Source organism: Argiope bruennichi, chromosome 1 (assembly GCF_947563725.1).
Source record: "Argiope bruennichi chromosome 1, qqArgBrue1.1, whole genome shotgun sequence".
NCBI lineage: Eukaryota > Metazoa > Arthropoda > Arachnida > Araneae > Araneidae > Argiope > Argiope bruennichi.
In genome coordinates this window covers 79,881,565-79,899,697 of record NC_079151.1, presented here as the reverse complement: position 1 = coordinate 79,899,697, position 18,133 = coordinate 79,881,565, and the positions used below count along the sequence as shown (strand labels likewise).

At 27.4% G+C, this 18,133-nt stretch overlaps 1 protein-coding gene across 1 annotated transcript in view; it reads right to left on the bottom strand.

Moving 5' to 3' along the window:
* The window catches only part of LOC129981393 (cell adhesion molecule Dscam2-like), a 362,276-nt gene that overhangs the window by 120,700 nt on the left and 223,443 nt on the right, over positions 1-18,133 (bottom strand). Inside the window, exon 6 of the mRNA XM_056092228.1 lies at positions 14,323-14,592. Coding sequence (XP_055948203.1) covers positions 14,323-14,592 — 270 coding nt within the window. The remainder of the gene's footprint in view (positions 1-14,322; positions 14,593-18,133) is intronic.

Below are 18,133 nucleotides of genomic sequence, written 5' to 3'. Positions count from 1 at the left end.
AACAATTTTTTAGCTAAAATTTGTTTTAAACAATTTTTTTAAACTTTAATTTTCATAAAAATTCTCAACCGTTAACATGATATCTCAAAAGCTAATAGAGATATTTAAATAAAAATTTCAGCGTGTGTTTTAAATAATATGGGCAATGAAATGAACCAAAAGTTTTATTGTTGGTGAAATACTTTTTCCATTTATAGGTTTTTTTAGAAAATTTAAGTTGTAAATTTATGAAAAAAATGTATATATATATTTTTACCCATAACTTCTTTGCATCTCAAAATGTTTTTTTAAATTTTGGTTCATTTCATTCATCATTATATTCTATAACATGTGTACAAAGAAAAATGGGATTGCTGCATTACAATTTTAGGTAGAGTGTTAACCGTTTTGCTGAAATTTCATTATAATTTACTACAAATTTTCCTATTTCTCAAAATATATTATATTTTCAAATATTTTTTTTTTGTATTTATAGTGTTTATAACTAACAATTCATCGAAAACCATAAATAGTTTAAAAAGTTCAATTTTTCAAAAGATTTGTGAAATATTTGAAAATGGAAATTATAAACAAGAAAATATCATATATGTTTGAATTATAATGGCTACAACTTAATTAAACTTAAGAATGCGCATAAATTGATTTATTACATATGTATAGGTATTTACTATAAAAATTAGGATTTGAGAAATATTTGAAAATGAAAGTTATAAACAAGAAAATATATATATCAGAAGCCGTAGATATACTATATCACGGAAATAGTAATAAATACATACATACATACAGTTACGCCAAAAAAAAAAAAAACTAAAGTTTTGTAGAAATTTTTTTTCCATTTCAGTTCAATTGTTCTATTCAAAGAATAAGATTTTCAACTAATATTTAAAGATGTGCAATTTAATTAAATTAATGGGAAAATATACTATCGGAGAAATATGAACAGTGAAAATTAAACTGTAATAAATAGAATAATAAAAATAATGGAAAGATAAACAGTTGTTCAATTGTAATCATATTTACAACCCGTAAAAACTTATTTTCATCATATTGATTTATTTTAGGCATCTTATTAGTAGCTAATCGGATTTAAAAACTTCAATAATTATTTGGTTGAATAGAAAATCAGAAATGCATAATATTTCAAGAGTTTTCGGGGATTTTCTTTTAAAGTTCTGTTTGTTTAAGCCTTTTTTAATGATCGGTGCTCAATAATTTTATAGTTTTCTTACCAAATTTAATTGTTTGTGTGCAGTTTTTAATATGCAGATTCAGCTTGAAATTCAACGTTCAATTATGATAGTAAATGTTTTGGAATAAATTGAAAAAAAAAATAGTTGATAATAAATTTTGTGGTTTATAATATCTTTACTTTTTGATTTCTCACGAAACTTCTGCAATATTTAATATTATTTCTTTCTTAGCTTCTAAGAATGGAAGAAAATAGAATGATTAAAAACTTAAGAGTGTAAAGAAAATTGAATTTCAATTCAACAACAAGTAAAGTTATTGCTAAATTTATGGAGAAAGATTAAAAGTTTTCTTCAAAATTCAGGAAGAACTTCCATGTCAAGCAGTATTATTAAAAGAACAATTTTAAAAATTAAAATAAAATAAAAATAAATTTTCTACAATAATATTTTAGGTAGTTAGAATGATAAAGCCATGAAATCTCGTTTAATTTTTAATTATCTAAATTATAATTAAAATTTCAAAAGTAATGTTCCAAAGCGCGCATTTTGTACTTTTCAATAATATTTATACCAAATGGGGTAGCCCTAGATCAAGAAACCTAGTATTTAGAAAGACAAGATCCCACCAGTCCAACTTCTCTTTTGTTATTTATTATTTGTAGAAACATGATAAACGTTTGCTGATTAACTATTAGTTATATCATGAATTTGGGTTCTTTCTGCATACATATTTGTCAGGACATCTCTTTTTCAATTAGAATGAATTGCACAGGTAAATTTGTAATTTGAAAATAAAGCCGCCATCTTGTAAAATAAATCGTGATAGTAATTCCGAGGACTAAATTAAATTGAAAGTTTCCTACAAATTATCCGTGGTAAATACTTAAAATGTATGAAACTTGCTAGACTCTACATATTCATATTAGAAGATGTAAACAATGACTACAATTTGAGATATTTTATTTGCAATAAAATGCATTAAAATGCAAAAACTTTTCAAAAATATAAATTATTTGAAAAAAGACCTAATAACTAAAACTAACTATAAAAATAGTTAAAAGGACTATACTAAAAGTAATAACTAAAATAATTATAAAAAATGGGAGTATAATAAAAAGTTCAAAACGGAAAATGCAAAGGAATATGATACAGGCAATTAGAGAAGTGGGGAATAAATGAGAGATTAAAGAGAAATTCGGGAATAATTTTTGTAAATAGTTAGCACACACATATTATATAATTTTTTTTCTTCAAATTCCTTACATGAATTTTTTTCAAAAATTAATATAGCAGATTAGTAAAATGGGATATAAAACTAAAACGAAGGATAAAATAATTTTTTCTATCACATGAAATCTTTGAAAACATATATACAAATTGATTAAAAATAAGTATAAAAACCATAAAAATTAAAATCCAAAAAACACCATAGAATTAATCTATGAAAAAATATCTTACAAAATACTTTAAAATAAGAATTACTATTTTGAAAGAAAAAGAATCTAGTATTAACTATCTTTTGATTACACAAAATAAAGAGAAAAATTACAAAAAAAAAAAAAATCTCACTAAAGACTTTTTTCTAGCTTATTTATATAAAACAATCTATCGATTATAGGAATAAATTACGTTGAATTAAAATTGGATGATAATAAATGTGTTGTAAACATAATGTTGCGAGATGAATGTGATTATATCTTTCAAGATTTCCATATAAATTTCATTAAATTTTTTTCATTGAAAAACCTGCGAGAAGAATATCTGGATAATAATTATCATCATTCCCTTTTTATTATTCTCATAAGCATTATGGATGCCTCTTGAATATTTCATACGCAAGTCAGACAAAATGCATGTCCTAATTTAAAATCTTTAACGTGAAAGCACTACAATCTGTATTTGTTTAAATTATATTACACATAGTAAAATATTGAAGTTATGGAGGCAAATAATTAATATTTACAATATGTGCTTCAAACAGTGCATGACATATTTAAAATTTATAATTTAATTCATGTAAAAAAACTGTGTGGTATGTCAATGCGTAATATCAAATCAGTGAATGTCTATATGGATTCGTTATATTACTGACGTCATTGCAATATCTAAATCAATCAACGTGATTTTCTTATTGATAGGTTTTGTTCAGCATTGCTACATAGAGCTATCGCTATACTTGTTTCAAATACACACAGTAATTAAGAGTTAAACAGTAAAACTTCACATTAATTTTACCGTACACTTTATATTTAAGAATCACTAGTTCCTATTAATACATACAAAATTATTTATATGGAATAAAAACTACATAAAACCTAAATTACATAAAAAAAGTTTATATTGAAACGTTTATTTTAAAAATTAACTTCTTTTACAAATAGATTTTAGTACTATCTGTATTGTAATGCATTTTTTTATCTTATTAAAGTAATTAATATCTCATTTCGATAGCAGAAAAAATAGACATTAGTAGTAATAAAAAAATTTATAGACTAACTCTGACTTCAGCTTTAATATTTGTAGAAGACCAGTTGGTTCTTTATTAAATAGTTTTCTCCACGATATTGTTCTTTAATAATACACAGTTTTGCAGAAAAAAAATTAAAATATTGCAACTGAAATAAATAACGAATCGAATATAATGGGCGGTTTTCCATTAGTTTCGAAATATACACAATAGTCTCTTCATGGAAAAACGATATTGCCTTTTCAATGGAATATTTGTTTTTGGGTAAAATCTTAAAACGGCTTTATATTACTGAAATCATATATATTTATAAAGTTTATTATCCATAAAATAAAACTTTTCTTTGGAAATTTCAAAAGATATATCTAGAATCAATATCAAAATATGACATATAAAGAAAATATATGATCATTTTATATCTTTCATTCGAAATTAGTAATATATTAAGTAATTATCTAATCTAATAAGCAAATGTAATAAATAATATTTATTGTGGGCGAAATGAAATTAACTCATAGTTATATAAAGAGTCACATTTATTTGTGAAGCGAAAAATTTAGTTTTTCGCTTCAAGAATGATTTAATTTTTGATGGAAAAAAATTTGGTCGCTAAATTTGTACGATTTTTTTCTGTTTCTAGTATTTTGTAATATCTTCCCAACGCTAATCACTTGAGGCTAAATACATTAAACTATAATTAAGGTTCGGAATTCTAATAATTCATTAACGAATCTATCTTCAAATTTAATTTTAAATATTAATAAGCGCGAACGTATTATGGCAAGAGAGAATATTTAATCTAGAGTTTCTAAATTTAGTAGAAATGTACTTTGGAGGACGGAAATTCTCAAGTCTGTGAAAGTTTTTGAAAATTTAATTTAAAACTGGGAAAGATTTTGATATTTTAATTAGATGAACTCTTGAAATCCCGTTGTTTTAATCTGCATTTCACATCATTTTAAAATTACATTATTTTTAATGGTATCAAGGCATCGAATTAAATGCCTTGTATTAATTCTTTAAAAAATACTTTTCCCGCAATTTCCAATAATAAATTACGTTATTGCAATGAAATTCACACCATATTTATTTTTATACAATATTTAATATAAATTTCATCCATTGTTGAAAGTTAAGGTAGAAAGATTCTTCTTAAATGAGAAATCAGAAAAGGAAATTTCCTCATCGTATAAACCAGTAATTTAAAATAGACTATCAGAAACTCAAATCTTTAATAGCAATATGTCAAGGAATTTTACTTGTGTCAAGAATTTTCGTGTACTAAACTTCAAACCATAAAATTAAAGCAATATTTATGAAAATAACTTACAAAATAAATATTTTCTGAATCAAAAACTTTTAAAAGGAAGATACATTGTATTTAGAGCATACCAACGCTACTATATCAAAAGCAGAAATGAAATGAACCAAATTAGAAATAAATAATAAGTTTAAATTGTAAAAAAATGATAATAAAATGAAATTAAAAAATGAAGGAAATGATAGATACAGCCTAAATATTTTCATCCTCAGGCAGGGTTTAAAAGCAGGGATTATTTCAGTGAGGGGTATGACTTTCACCCAAGCATTCACACCTCGGGACTCGAAAATCCCAAGAAATTGAGGCTTTTGAAGAGAAGAACTGAAATAAAGCGATGTCATTAAAATCAGAAAATAACGGAGGTATTAATTTAGTAAACAAATTAATTCATAATTCAAATCCAAACAAAACTACAACAAGATCAAATGAAAACAAACCACTTAAAGACATTTATCAAGCTATAAACTCCAAAAACATCAATAATATTAGTATCAAATATAAAAGCAATGAACATACCAATTGAATGTAAATATTCTTCAAAACAATTTCTACAAAATTATGAAAAAGGAACTAACGTTATTCCAGCAGAGAGTAACGCCTATCTAATTTCAACTTTCCCGCGCTTAAAGCAGAAAACGCCTACAAGCCTTGGCCAAGTGCGTCATCATTTGACATAAATTGAACGATCTCAGCGCCATCTGTTATGTTGGAATAAAAACCAAAGAGAATAAGCTAGAAAGAATATCTTCAGTTGTGAAAATATTAGAGTATAGTTTAGTTTTTATTAACGTCCCGTTTTAAAGCAATACTATGGCTATTTTGGGACGGACCTCGTAATTTTGAAACGCGGTCAGATGACGAGGACGACACCTGAGCTGTCACCCCCCCTCTCCATAGTATGCCACACCAGCGGGGGGGGGAATCGGGTCTCGAACTTGAAGCCCTCCGGTTTCCGAAATCGAGACTTTACCACCAGACCTACCACGGCCGTATTAGAATATAGATAAACTTTTCTCTATTAAAACTTCTATATCGCAATTGATTTTCCTAAAAACTACTAAACTTTTTTTGAAAGAAAAAGTTTTTCTTTTATTAAAGAATAAAAGAAAAGTTTATAATTATATATATACTTTGCAAAAAAATATTTGTGTTCATATTATACTTGAATTTCCTTCTACGTATGTCTAAATTACTAAAATCTGAATGTCAAATAAATGAATGGAAATATTCTGCATAAAATTAATTCAGATTTATGCCGCGAATTTTCGAATTGTTCGCTCTTCTTCATACGTTTAAAAAATTATGATTAAAAATGAATATGCTCTTTTAGATTAATATTTGTTGTAATACATATTCCTTTAAAAATGTATGTTGCAAAATTGCTATTTTTTTTCTAGTGATACAGTGGACGCCTCTTGTAGTGAAAGCCTTGGATTGAAGCCAAAATTATCACTACACTACATCCTACGGAAATGGCTTAAAATTACTTCAATCCTTTAGAAACACACGTAGACCAGAAAATAGACAACGCGTCATCATTCGTATAATTCATTCTTTTTTTTTTTTATGTAAAAAAAACGACGCTATGTACAGAATTAAACAAATGTTTACATATTTAATTTTAAAGAGTTATCGAGTTTAACTTATTCTTTTGAATTATCAAATATTCATTGAATAGACTGTTCATATGAATAATGATCATCAAACGATTCAACACGCTATTGAAATTATTTTAAAGTCTTCGGGCAAAAGATGATGTATTCACACATCTGTTTTTTTCCCTCGCATTTCAATGTATTCCATCTACAACGTATATTCCATCGATGGCCCTTTCCTTCTAACATCTCTTTTTTTTATGATCAAATTCAAATTCTTCCGAATTAAGATTGAATATCATTCCTATGTTTCAGCAATTAATTAAAAATAATTTTGAGAAATTTTCAAAATAACTGCTGCCATCTGCTGATTTAATTCAGGAAGTTGATAACATTCTTTTACAAGATCGTATCTATTTTTCATACTCAATACGCGACGTTGGCTTAGCGTGAAATCGGCATTGGTTTCGGTTAGAACTGTGAACTGAAATGGAAGGAATCGGGTGGTATTGCTGAGAGTAAAAAAAAAAAAGAGTTGGTGTAGTAAAGGAAACGATTTATAGAAATTTGATTTACTTTTTTTTTTTTTGCCTTTGACTTTATCATCCGATATCGTAAATGATCATTACAGACGAATTGTTGGTCACTTAAACCGGTGGATTTTGCCTGTATTTAGATACGGGAAATTGTTATTTTGATGATGATACGAATGATGTTATATTCGATATCATTATAAGTGGAGGTTACAGTAATATATTTTGTTAAATTGTGAAAATGTTTTTATGGTATTTAAGATATCTACAAAGTACATAGTTCGAATATAATATTGTTATTTTTACACTGGAATTTTATGTGAATTTCCAAAAAAATGCAGTCTTATAGATTGAACGTCCTCAGTTAAGCTGTGAGTTAAAATAATATGGCTATATTGCCTATCACAATTTAAAGCTTCAAAATAATTTGTGTAGAAAATCGTGAATATCAAGCTATACATCCGAGGTTTAATTCAAATTTACACGACCAACCCTCTAAGTAAATAGACTACTTAAAAAAAACACTAACGATTAAAATTTTGATGATTTGAAGGGAAAATAAAGCTAAATTTAAGCCCAAACACCGAAAAAGAGGAAATGGAAAAGAATTGTTGCAAGTTACACATTTCGAGATTTCATTGAAAATGAGCACAACCTACATTTTGTCTACATGAAATAATCACAAAACGTGAATAATAATAAATATTTTGCCAATGTGATGGGAAAATAAAATTTAATTTAATCCTAAAGGCCAAAAAATAGAAAATGGAAGAGAATGCTTTCTAAAGAAATTCCCTGATTTAACTTTAATATATAAAATTTTTTTCATAAAAATTTAGTGAATTTTGATATGGTTCGCAGTTTTATATATATGTATAGGGATTGCAATACCGGTATACCGGGATACCGAATACCGGTATTTTGAGCCATTTGTACAATTTTGTAATACCGGTATTCACAAGTTTAAATATCGGTTTTTCGGTATTTACTAGAAAGTTTTAAAATTGACTCCACTATATGTTCAGGGATCGCCAACTTAGCAAAATAGTATACGTTTTTGTTTTTATGTCCCCCTAACGGGTGAAATCAATGAGCTAATTAATGGCTTAATTAATTGCTTAAATCTAAATGAGCGAAACATGGATTATCCCTGAAAGTAAATATTGTATCCATAACGACTGATGGATCAACAATTATGAAAAAAGTTGGAAAGTTGACTGGTGCAAATCAGCAGTTGTGCTATGCACATGGAATTCAATCAGAAGTAATAAATGTATTATACCAAAAAAATAAAGAACCGAAGAATCCAAATACTGTGAATATAGAAACTTCGGATTCCAACTTTGACGAGATTAAGAGTGAGAGTGATATTGACAATGAAGATAATGATAATGTAATTGTTGAAGAAGATATTGCTAGTGAGGATGAAATATTAACCTATCAAAAATTGCTTCCTATAATTTATAAAGTTCGAAAATTTTTTAAGGTATTTAAATGTTTCCCTATAAAAAAGGATATATTACTAAAATATATACTAACTGGAAATAAAATAGAATATATGTTAATATTAGATTCTAAAACACGTTGGAACAGTTTACTCCTAATGATGGAACGATTTTTGAAACTGAGAAATCCAATCCAAAAAGCATTATTCGACTTAAAACTGTAAATTAATTTTTAATAGAAATTTTAAATAGAATTTTTAATAGAAAATGTCTTATGGTATTTACATAATTAAAATGATTTTAAAAATGAAATGAAAAAGAAGAAAAGAAAATAACGAATTCAAATCTGATTAAGTTTATAGTAAATTTTCTTAAAAATTTGTTACCCACAAACCTATCCACATTCAGAAGAATTCGGTTCAGTTATCGAAGATTATGATGGTACTAATGTCGATAGTGAAAGGAATCGTCTCTTGAATAAAAGTTAGAATTAGTGATAAAAAAAAAATCAACGAATCAAAATACAATACAGAAATCAGCTATATCCAAAATCATCCGACGAGAAATCGATTTATTTGAACATGAGAGATTTAGGGGTAAATACTTGGGAAAAGTATATCGCGCATTGCTAATAGTACCACCAACTAGCGTAGATGCCGAAAGAGCATTTTGCTGGTAATTTTTACACAAAATTACTTTTCAGGCTTAATGACAGTACAATGGATGCATTATGTTTTTTAAGATTACATTTCAAAAATTTGTACCACAGACTGAATAGTGATATTTAAACTTTTTTTTTTGTGATTTAAATAAACAAGATGTTCTTTACTTTTTTGTGATTATATACTGTTATAATTTATAAGTTACAATTTTTTTTGTGATATTTACCCTCTCTAATAAAACCGGCAAATAAAACAAAGAAACAATTGTGTTTTCTTTCTTTTTCTAAAATTTTTAATACCGGTATTAAAACCGGTATCCTGGTGTTAAGATTTAAAAAATACCGAATACCGGTATTGAAATTTTGGTCCGGTATTGCAATCCCTATATATGTAGATAAAAAATGGCCCCATTTATATTTATCAGAAAGTTGTCCACTGTCTTTTAGCAGTTCTATTGAAATTCGATTGGAAACCGTGAATACCTTTTAAATCGTAATGGTAAAGCTAACCTAGAATCATTACTTCCAACTCATGTGGAATGGCGATTAGCTTTCAGCATTGACATTAGGTCTTCATTCCAATTAATAGAATTGAAGGTACACGCATTCAACCGTTATCTTAAATTTCTGCCTATCGTGTAGCGGTGATTAACACTCAATGTAAATAGCAAATTATCATTATATCCCTTAGCCTAACTGACTCATTTCATTAGATTGTTAAGATAAGCCCTTTTGTGAGGAAATGGTATCATCACATGACTAATGCAAGGGTCCGTTTATCTTAAGCAAATGTTTGAGCTCGCAATATCTAGAAAGCAATCTACTCAGATGGTTAAGTTAATAATTCAGTTGCTCAAGCGCGCGTCCTTATTCAGTCTTAGGTGATATTTGAGATAAATAAAATAATACTTTTTTTTTCTTATGAAAAATAAGTATTTTAATCCAATGGTTGGGTTAATCTATTTTTGAAATTGATTTTTTTTTCTGAAGAACAATCGTTCATGAAGAAATTCTGAAAATTAAAGATTTTTTCATTCAATAAAGCATAAGAATCTGAAATTTTTGTAGTGTATTAATTATTATAGATTTTTATAGTCCCTCAGCAAAATCCGTTTAAACTATTCCCCCTATAATACCCTAATCTTAATTATCAATTTTTATCATTTTCCAGTTTGTTTCTCTCTTTTTTTTCCGTCCATCTTGCGCTCATCCAACTGTTTAGATAATAAAGAGTTATGGGAACCGGGGACGGAGGAGGAATTATGTTATGCATGATGCAATAACATAACTATAAATATAAACCTAATATAAGCATAAAAAATTCTAATGAAATTTAATCACTCAATTAATTCGATATTAATGAAATGACATTTTTAAACTATTCCATGAGTTTCAGTATATTTTATAACGTTGACTAAATTGACAGTCGTTGTTACTTGGGATCACATTAATAAAAGCAATGTTTAAAGATTTTATCTTTTAAAACATTTGTTATTTATATTTACAAGTCGGTTCTCCGATATAGAGAAAATATAATTAAATATTTAATAATAAGCATTTAAATAATTAAAGAAAAAAATCGTTAAAATATTTAATAAACATGCCTTTTTAACTTTTGAAATATATTTAATTAACACTAAATGCATTTTTTGATACATTTTAAAGCGCTAAACTGAAACGCTATATTTATAAGAAACTTTGTCTAGTTCTAATTATAGATTACTTATTTTATTGAAATTATTGAAAATATATAATATTTATTATTCATTAGTTTATTACGTTATCATTTTATTTATTTTAAGAACTTCTTGTGTCATCTTGATAATTTAAATTATATCTGAAAATTGTTTCTTAGTTTGGTTAATTGGGTATTTAACATTTCAATTTGTTAACATCTATTGTATACTTTTACGTAGTCTCTCCTCCTGACAAAACACACACAAATGTTTGAATAAAATACTGAATATTTCATATAATGAAAATTTCATCTTTCTATTTTTCTTTCATAACCTTTAATTTTGTAAAACAATCACATTTAAAAATATTAAATGATGTTTACTTCAGTTGTAATAATGATCCTTTGAAATAAGTCTCAGTAGTATACTTTCATATATAATAAAAAAATTCGATTGCAACAATTAGCAGAATTAAAATGATATGGTAGTATCAATTCATTTTTCACAAACAACAAAAAGCATCTAAATTTTAGACGTATAAAACATAGGAAAATGTATAATAACAAAGGATTAATTATTTTGTTTCGCTACTTTATTTCAAATTCTATATTAATAATGCATTTCTTACTTTTGAATTGTGGTTTGGATACTCAAAATAGTGTCAAGGGAAGTCATTATTAAAGAGTTAATAACATGCATTAGGGACTGAACCATTCATTCAAATTTCTATAAAAGCCAAAAATCCGTTTTGACATGGTAATGTTACCAACTAAAAATTAATTGCCCTGCTCATAATCTCTGCGGTATAGCTTTATCAGTATTCAAACAAATCGTACTGATAATTTATCTTGAAAAATCAACAAAATTTCCAAATCGTTATTCTTTTAAAGAGACGGCAGCAGCAATGTAGTGTTTACAAATATGCCTTTTTTTCTGTATTTTCTGATTTTTACGATAGATATTCTTATAGTAAAATTCTTGTTCGAATTCTATTAATGTAAAACATTTATATATTAATTCATTGGATCATTAAATTATTATTTTCCATATATAGATTTTTTCCACTGAGATGTTTCTATTCCGTGGACTGCATTAACAAACACCTTTAATCAATATTCTATCAACGCAGACGTATACATACACATACGCTTGCACACAAATCTGTCAGTCTTAATATTAAATATGGATTTGAATCTCAGTTTTTATCATTTGAAAGCTGCAAGAATAGCCTAATTGCATTATAATTTAAATAATAATAATAAAATAAAAGCCCTAAGAGAATCATTCTCTTTGAGATATTACATTTTTTTATTTCCCCGTAAAACAAGTTGGTATTCTGAGTATGCAGAAATATTCAATGAAAAATTAGCAATTACGTACAATCTACAGATCTTAATTTTTATAAATGGCTGCAGATGCGAAGCTTTAATGTAACTGAATCGCTATGTTTACAACTGGGCTCAAAAATTAATGTGAAGTTGGAAACGTAAATTATGATTCATAATAGAAATTTATCTGTAAGTTGATTATGCTTCTACCGTCAAACACACCCCAAATTGCTGTTTTAGATAATAATAAAATACTACGATCTTAGTTAAAATTATATCTGGTTGCTATTAAGCAATGAACACGACTGCGAAAGTATATCACTTTATTTATTGCACTGCTAAATATAAAAATGTACAATTATTTATTTTGCATTAGAAAATATTTCCTTGCAACTTTTACTTTCATTACAAATTTCAATATCTACTGATAATATGATTGCAGATGCGTTAAATGATGTGATTTTTGTGAAGTGATTTAATTTTTTCTTTTAAAAATGACGTGATTTCATGACAATTAATTTAAATTACTTAACATTGATTTTTGACATTTAAATATTAACCGTAGAACTACAATGTTAATAAATTTATCACATTTGCTATTTTTTAAAAATTTTCTTCTTATTTATTTTGGATTTTATTTATTTTTGGATTTTTCTTCTTATTTATTTTGGATTTTTAATACACATTATTTGAAATTTTTGTTTTGTTCATAAATTTTCCATAGCTTTATTAAATATCACTTATATTTTATGCAGTTCAACATAATTTTTTTATTTCAAAAAATGCAATTTTATGTAAATTAAAATCAAATATTGCACCCAATTTTAGAATTATTTCATATTTTATATTATATTCTTATATATTATTCTCGTTTGCCTCTTGGAAAAAAATTACTGGCTTTAAATTAAATTTAGACATATATATATTTTTTACAATTTACACTAATTTAAGGGTAATTTCAATGTAAAATAGGAAATAAAATTGCATTCCTTTTTTTAAGCATTTTATTCTTTGCTTTAATGCATAGAATAAAAATAATATTAGCTTAAACAATTTGTATTTGCATATGCAGATGAAAAAAGTATCAGTAATTATTCTCCATTATATCATTACTACAGAAGTAATCCTTATTTTCTTAGACGAATTTTGAATTAAATTAATATATTGTTCCATATCTGTATTATGTACTATTCCGTATCTTTATTATGTACTGTTCCTTATCTTTATTATGTATTGTTCCGTTTACAATACTTCTAACTTTTTACATGAATTTTTGTATCATATTTACGGTTTATAGCCTTAGAAAAGAAAATAATTGGATATTTAACGTGATATGGGAATGTTAAATTGCTTATGTACAACTAGATAATATAAGAAAAATACCATTGAATGTAAAATAATTCTGAATACTGTATTAGAAGTTTCCAGTCCCTCAACCTGATCTTTAATACGGTGAACACACGCACACACACATAATGAAAATTAAATAAATTTTTGATTATGCATGCGTTAAAAAAAGGTTACAATGAGTATTGTTACCATAATCAACCATTTTACATCTTTTTAACTTCGGTTGCAAATTTATGGAAAATATATGGTACATATGGTCCAAAATAATTATGGTGTTAACACCGTATTAGAAATTTGCAATTTCTCAACCTGATATTTAGTACCATGAACACAAAAAATAAATAAAGAAAGAAGAAATCTTTGATTACGCATGCGTTAAAAAAGTTTTTATTGAGTATTGTTACCACAGTCAACTATTTTACATTTGTAAAAATTCAGAAAATGTTTCAGAAGTTCAGAAACTTCAGAAACTTTTCAATTTCATTTTTCGTTTTATCTTAAGGGGCATTATGTACTATGAACTAGTTGAGAAGATGCAAAAATTTATTTAAGACTCATATTTAACATAGATTGCATTAAAATAAGAGACAGATTTAAGACTACATCAATTATCATCCTTCATATTCTTCTTTTTTCTAGTTCTGAAAGCCATGCCAAAAAAAAAAAAAAAAAAGCTAAGATATACGATCGAAAAGATCCGTCTTGAAGAGGAGGAGAGAAAAAAAAAAAAGAAAGAAGGAACCAGTTACTTACCACCTAAAGAGAGCTGTGCTGTGCCTTGGGCTGAATCGAAGTCATTGGACACGAAACATTGGAACATGCCCTTGTCGTCACGCTGGACATAGGTCAGATGAACGACATCTCGAGACGGAAATTCTATCCGAGAGCCAGCTCTCAGGGGCATTCCGTCTTTCATCCACTCAATCGTAACCACGGGATGTCCGCTCGAAGAACAATTGAAAGTGGCAGACTTGCCTACGTCTACGCTCTGCATTTTGGGCAGCACTTGTGCCGACAGAGGAGCTGAAAGATAATGCCAGTAAAATCTTTATCATACATATACGTATTGATGAAAAAAATGACCTGAACTTATATTGCAATTCTTAAAAAAGTATTTTTTTTATATATATATTGCTTTAGCTTTCTTTTCTGTGCTGTGGAAAAGATGTCACTTATGTTTATTATTAGTGTGTGCGGGACTAATTTTAATTTTTCTCCTAAGACTGAAGTTTGGTTTTTAGCCATTGATCGATTGACATTTTATAAATTTTAAATATACATTAATACGTAATCATTAATTTTTTTGCAATAATCTGTTTAAAAACAAATAAAGTAATATGAGATGTCTTGGTTTTGGGATTGCCAATGCAGATTATTTGTGAAAATATCGAATCATAAAGATAAGGACATTGTTAAGACACGAAAATTTTATTTTGTATTTGCGCTACTTGTCTCCTTTTTCTGTCTGCCTCAGAAGGTGTCTGAAATATAGGACTGATAAGCTTCAGATAACAGGAATGATTCTTGTCTCTTCTTGGATAAAGCTATGGGATTGAGTTTCCTCCCTTCCATGACAAGACATACCTTCTATGAGAGATGTTATCGGAGATGGTAATGGCCAGTAGAACTTATTCCATTTGATACTCAACACTAGTTCCTATTTTCATGCTGCCTCAACAGCGGTTATTCTGATTTTCCCCCTTGCTTCAACAAGTCAGGTGTTAATCCTATGTGAATATATTTGATGTTTTGTTTTGTTTTGTTCTCGATGTATAAACTCCTTGTGTGCCAACAAGTATACCACAAGGCTTACATATGTAAGTCAGTACACGACTGACAATAGAATAAATTCCAAATATAAGGACACAGGCACAAATGCAAAGAAAGAAGAAAGAAAAATGGGCAGAAACCAATAGATACTCAAACAAAAGCAAAATGAAACAAAATTGCTCTCATAGTAACAGGAACATATAGTAGATGATATAAAACAACTGAAGAAACATGATCAAATAAAATATTCAAAATATAAATACAAAAATATATATGCAAATATATGTAGACAAACACACTGAAGTAAAGTTTAAATAATACGGGGTACTATTAATATATGTACAAAAGGAAATGAAAGATGATTTACTCTGTACACAGGCAGATAAATGAGGAGGCCAAGTTATATTGTTCTTCAGAAGGCAGTTACTGAGTTTACGTCTTTCCGGAATACACTTGGTGCATTCAAATATCAAATGCTTTGCATCCTGGATTGCACCACTGTAGCACGAACATCAGTCGGCGACAAATTGAATCGTTTTAAATATGCTTTAAAGTTTACATGCCCAGTCAGAAACTGGATAAGCTTAAAATTTGACTCAAAGTAGTTAGCCTTTAGACGTCTCTGTATGGATGGAACAAATCTCTTAATGAGCTGCGCATTAATTGATGCTTGATATAAAGTATTCCATTCAGATATAACTTTATCTTTAAAGACATTCTTTAAATAAGATTTCGGAATGTTCATAGGAATGGTATTAACTAATTTTGTCGCTTATTTGGCAAGCCAGTCGGCGCGTTCATTGCCATAGATTCCTGTATGACATCTAACAAAAGAAAAGGAAACTTGCACACCTCTGCCTTGAAGAAAACTCAGATTGGATTGTGTTTTAACAATTATATGGTTTAGGGAATCGATGTTATTTAAGGCATGTAAAGATGAAAGGGAGTCGCTGCAAATTAAGAACTTTGATGAAATGTTTTCACTGTCACAAATCCAAGTAACTGCTTGGGCTATGCAAAGCAATTCAATCTGAAAAACACTGCATTCATCTCTTATTCTGAATTGATGAGTTTCAGTTTCAATATAATCTTGGAAAACAACAAATGCAAGCCCAACCTTATTGTTAATTTTACTACCATCTGTAGAACAGACAACAGGAAAGTTTTCTTCAATATTATTATGATAACTAATTAAATTAACAGGAAATCTTTCAGAAGGATGGGGAAGTTCAGAAATTTGAAGTAAATATTTGATGTATTCACGAAAGATTCACACCTAACATCCTCTTCTATATTCGTCTTTATTAAGCACTCACTACTTACTGCAAACAGTTTGTTCCTCAAGAATAATGAATGGTTTTGATTTCATCAAAATTTGTTCTACGAAGCTTGGAACTTTCATTCTCAGTGAAATATTTCCGAGCATCTAATTTGATAGACATTTAAATTTCCCTGTTTCAGACGCTATGCACCTGCTCTGTTCATCGCATCTATGTTCTTCTATAATTAAAATTCTATGATCGCTCTTAAGATTTGAATTTATATAGTTGAAATGATGAGGATGAAATTAATCTAATAACCAGCTGTATAAATACGAACAAACTCTTAAAAATATAAAAATGGAAATATTCAGTTGAGGAGATATATAAAAGAATATGTTTAAAAAGTAATTGAATATTTGAGTTATTTTATTTTACTGATCAATAAAAAGGCAATAAGCTTCAATAAAAAAATTCAAGTTTATAGAGCAATAATTTATAATTTTATACATCAATCTTTTAACTGGTAAAGAATAGCGATATCAGATATAAGAAAACACCAAAAATATTTTTTCATTCTTTATTTCTGAATTTAAAACTTATCTTAACTGTTATTTTTTAAAAAAATATTCTATTAAATTTGCGAAGGGAGCCAAATATTGTTTAAAGAATCGAAATATTTTGAATTTCATATTAATAAGGGAAAACAGATGCTTGTAAGGCAAGTATTTTGACTGTAGATGATTGATAACCAGGGAATTAACATAAAAGTTTTGATTCCATAATACTTTCATCAAAAAAGATATTGATTCATATAGTTTAAAATAATTATTTACGATATTCAAAGCACTTCTCCTAACAGAAATGAATTCTTATTTCTAAAGATTAAAAAATTTATTATTGTGCCATGATTAAAATTTATATCCTGTATATTCCTACATGATGATTAATTGATGTCATGGCACAATGAAGAAATATGGATATAAAATTTTCAACAATGTAAAAATTGACGTGAATATAATATTTAAAAACTAGATGCATTAATTAGTGCATGTTTTTACCAATATTTACTTTCACATGTAGCTATAGAAAATATGTGTAACGTGAAATAGTCAGTCATTAAATAATGAATGATAATATTTTGAATTCCAATTGATCACTCAGACCAAATTAATATTAATACTCCCTTACGATTCCATTTCAACCTTTTTTTCCTTTTACACGCTATTCAGAACTTTGAAATGGCCAATTTGCATTTAACGAGATTCCGATGCGTTTATAGGTACAAAAGTCCATTGTTCGGCACTCTACATTTCTGTAAGATTTATTAAATCAGCGACAGACTTCTTTTAGGAAGGCAATCGACAATTTGTCCATCGAAACTAAATTCAAATGCGCTATTTCTCTCAAAGCTGCTTTCATTCTTTGGGCTTTCAAATGGAAATGAACCCAGTAGTCTCATTAATAGTGCCTTACAAACTCCAGAGGATATTTTCTGAAACAAATGTGAATTCGGAAGCAAAACGTTACTGTCT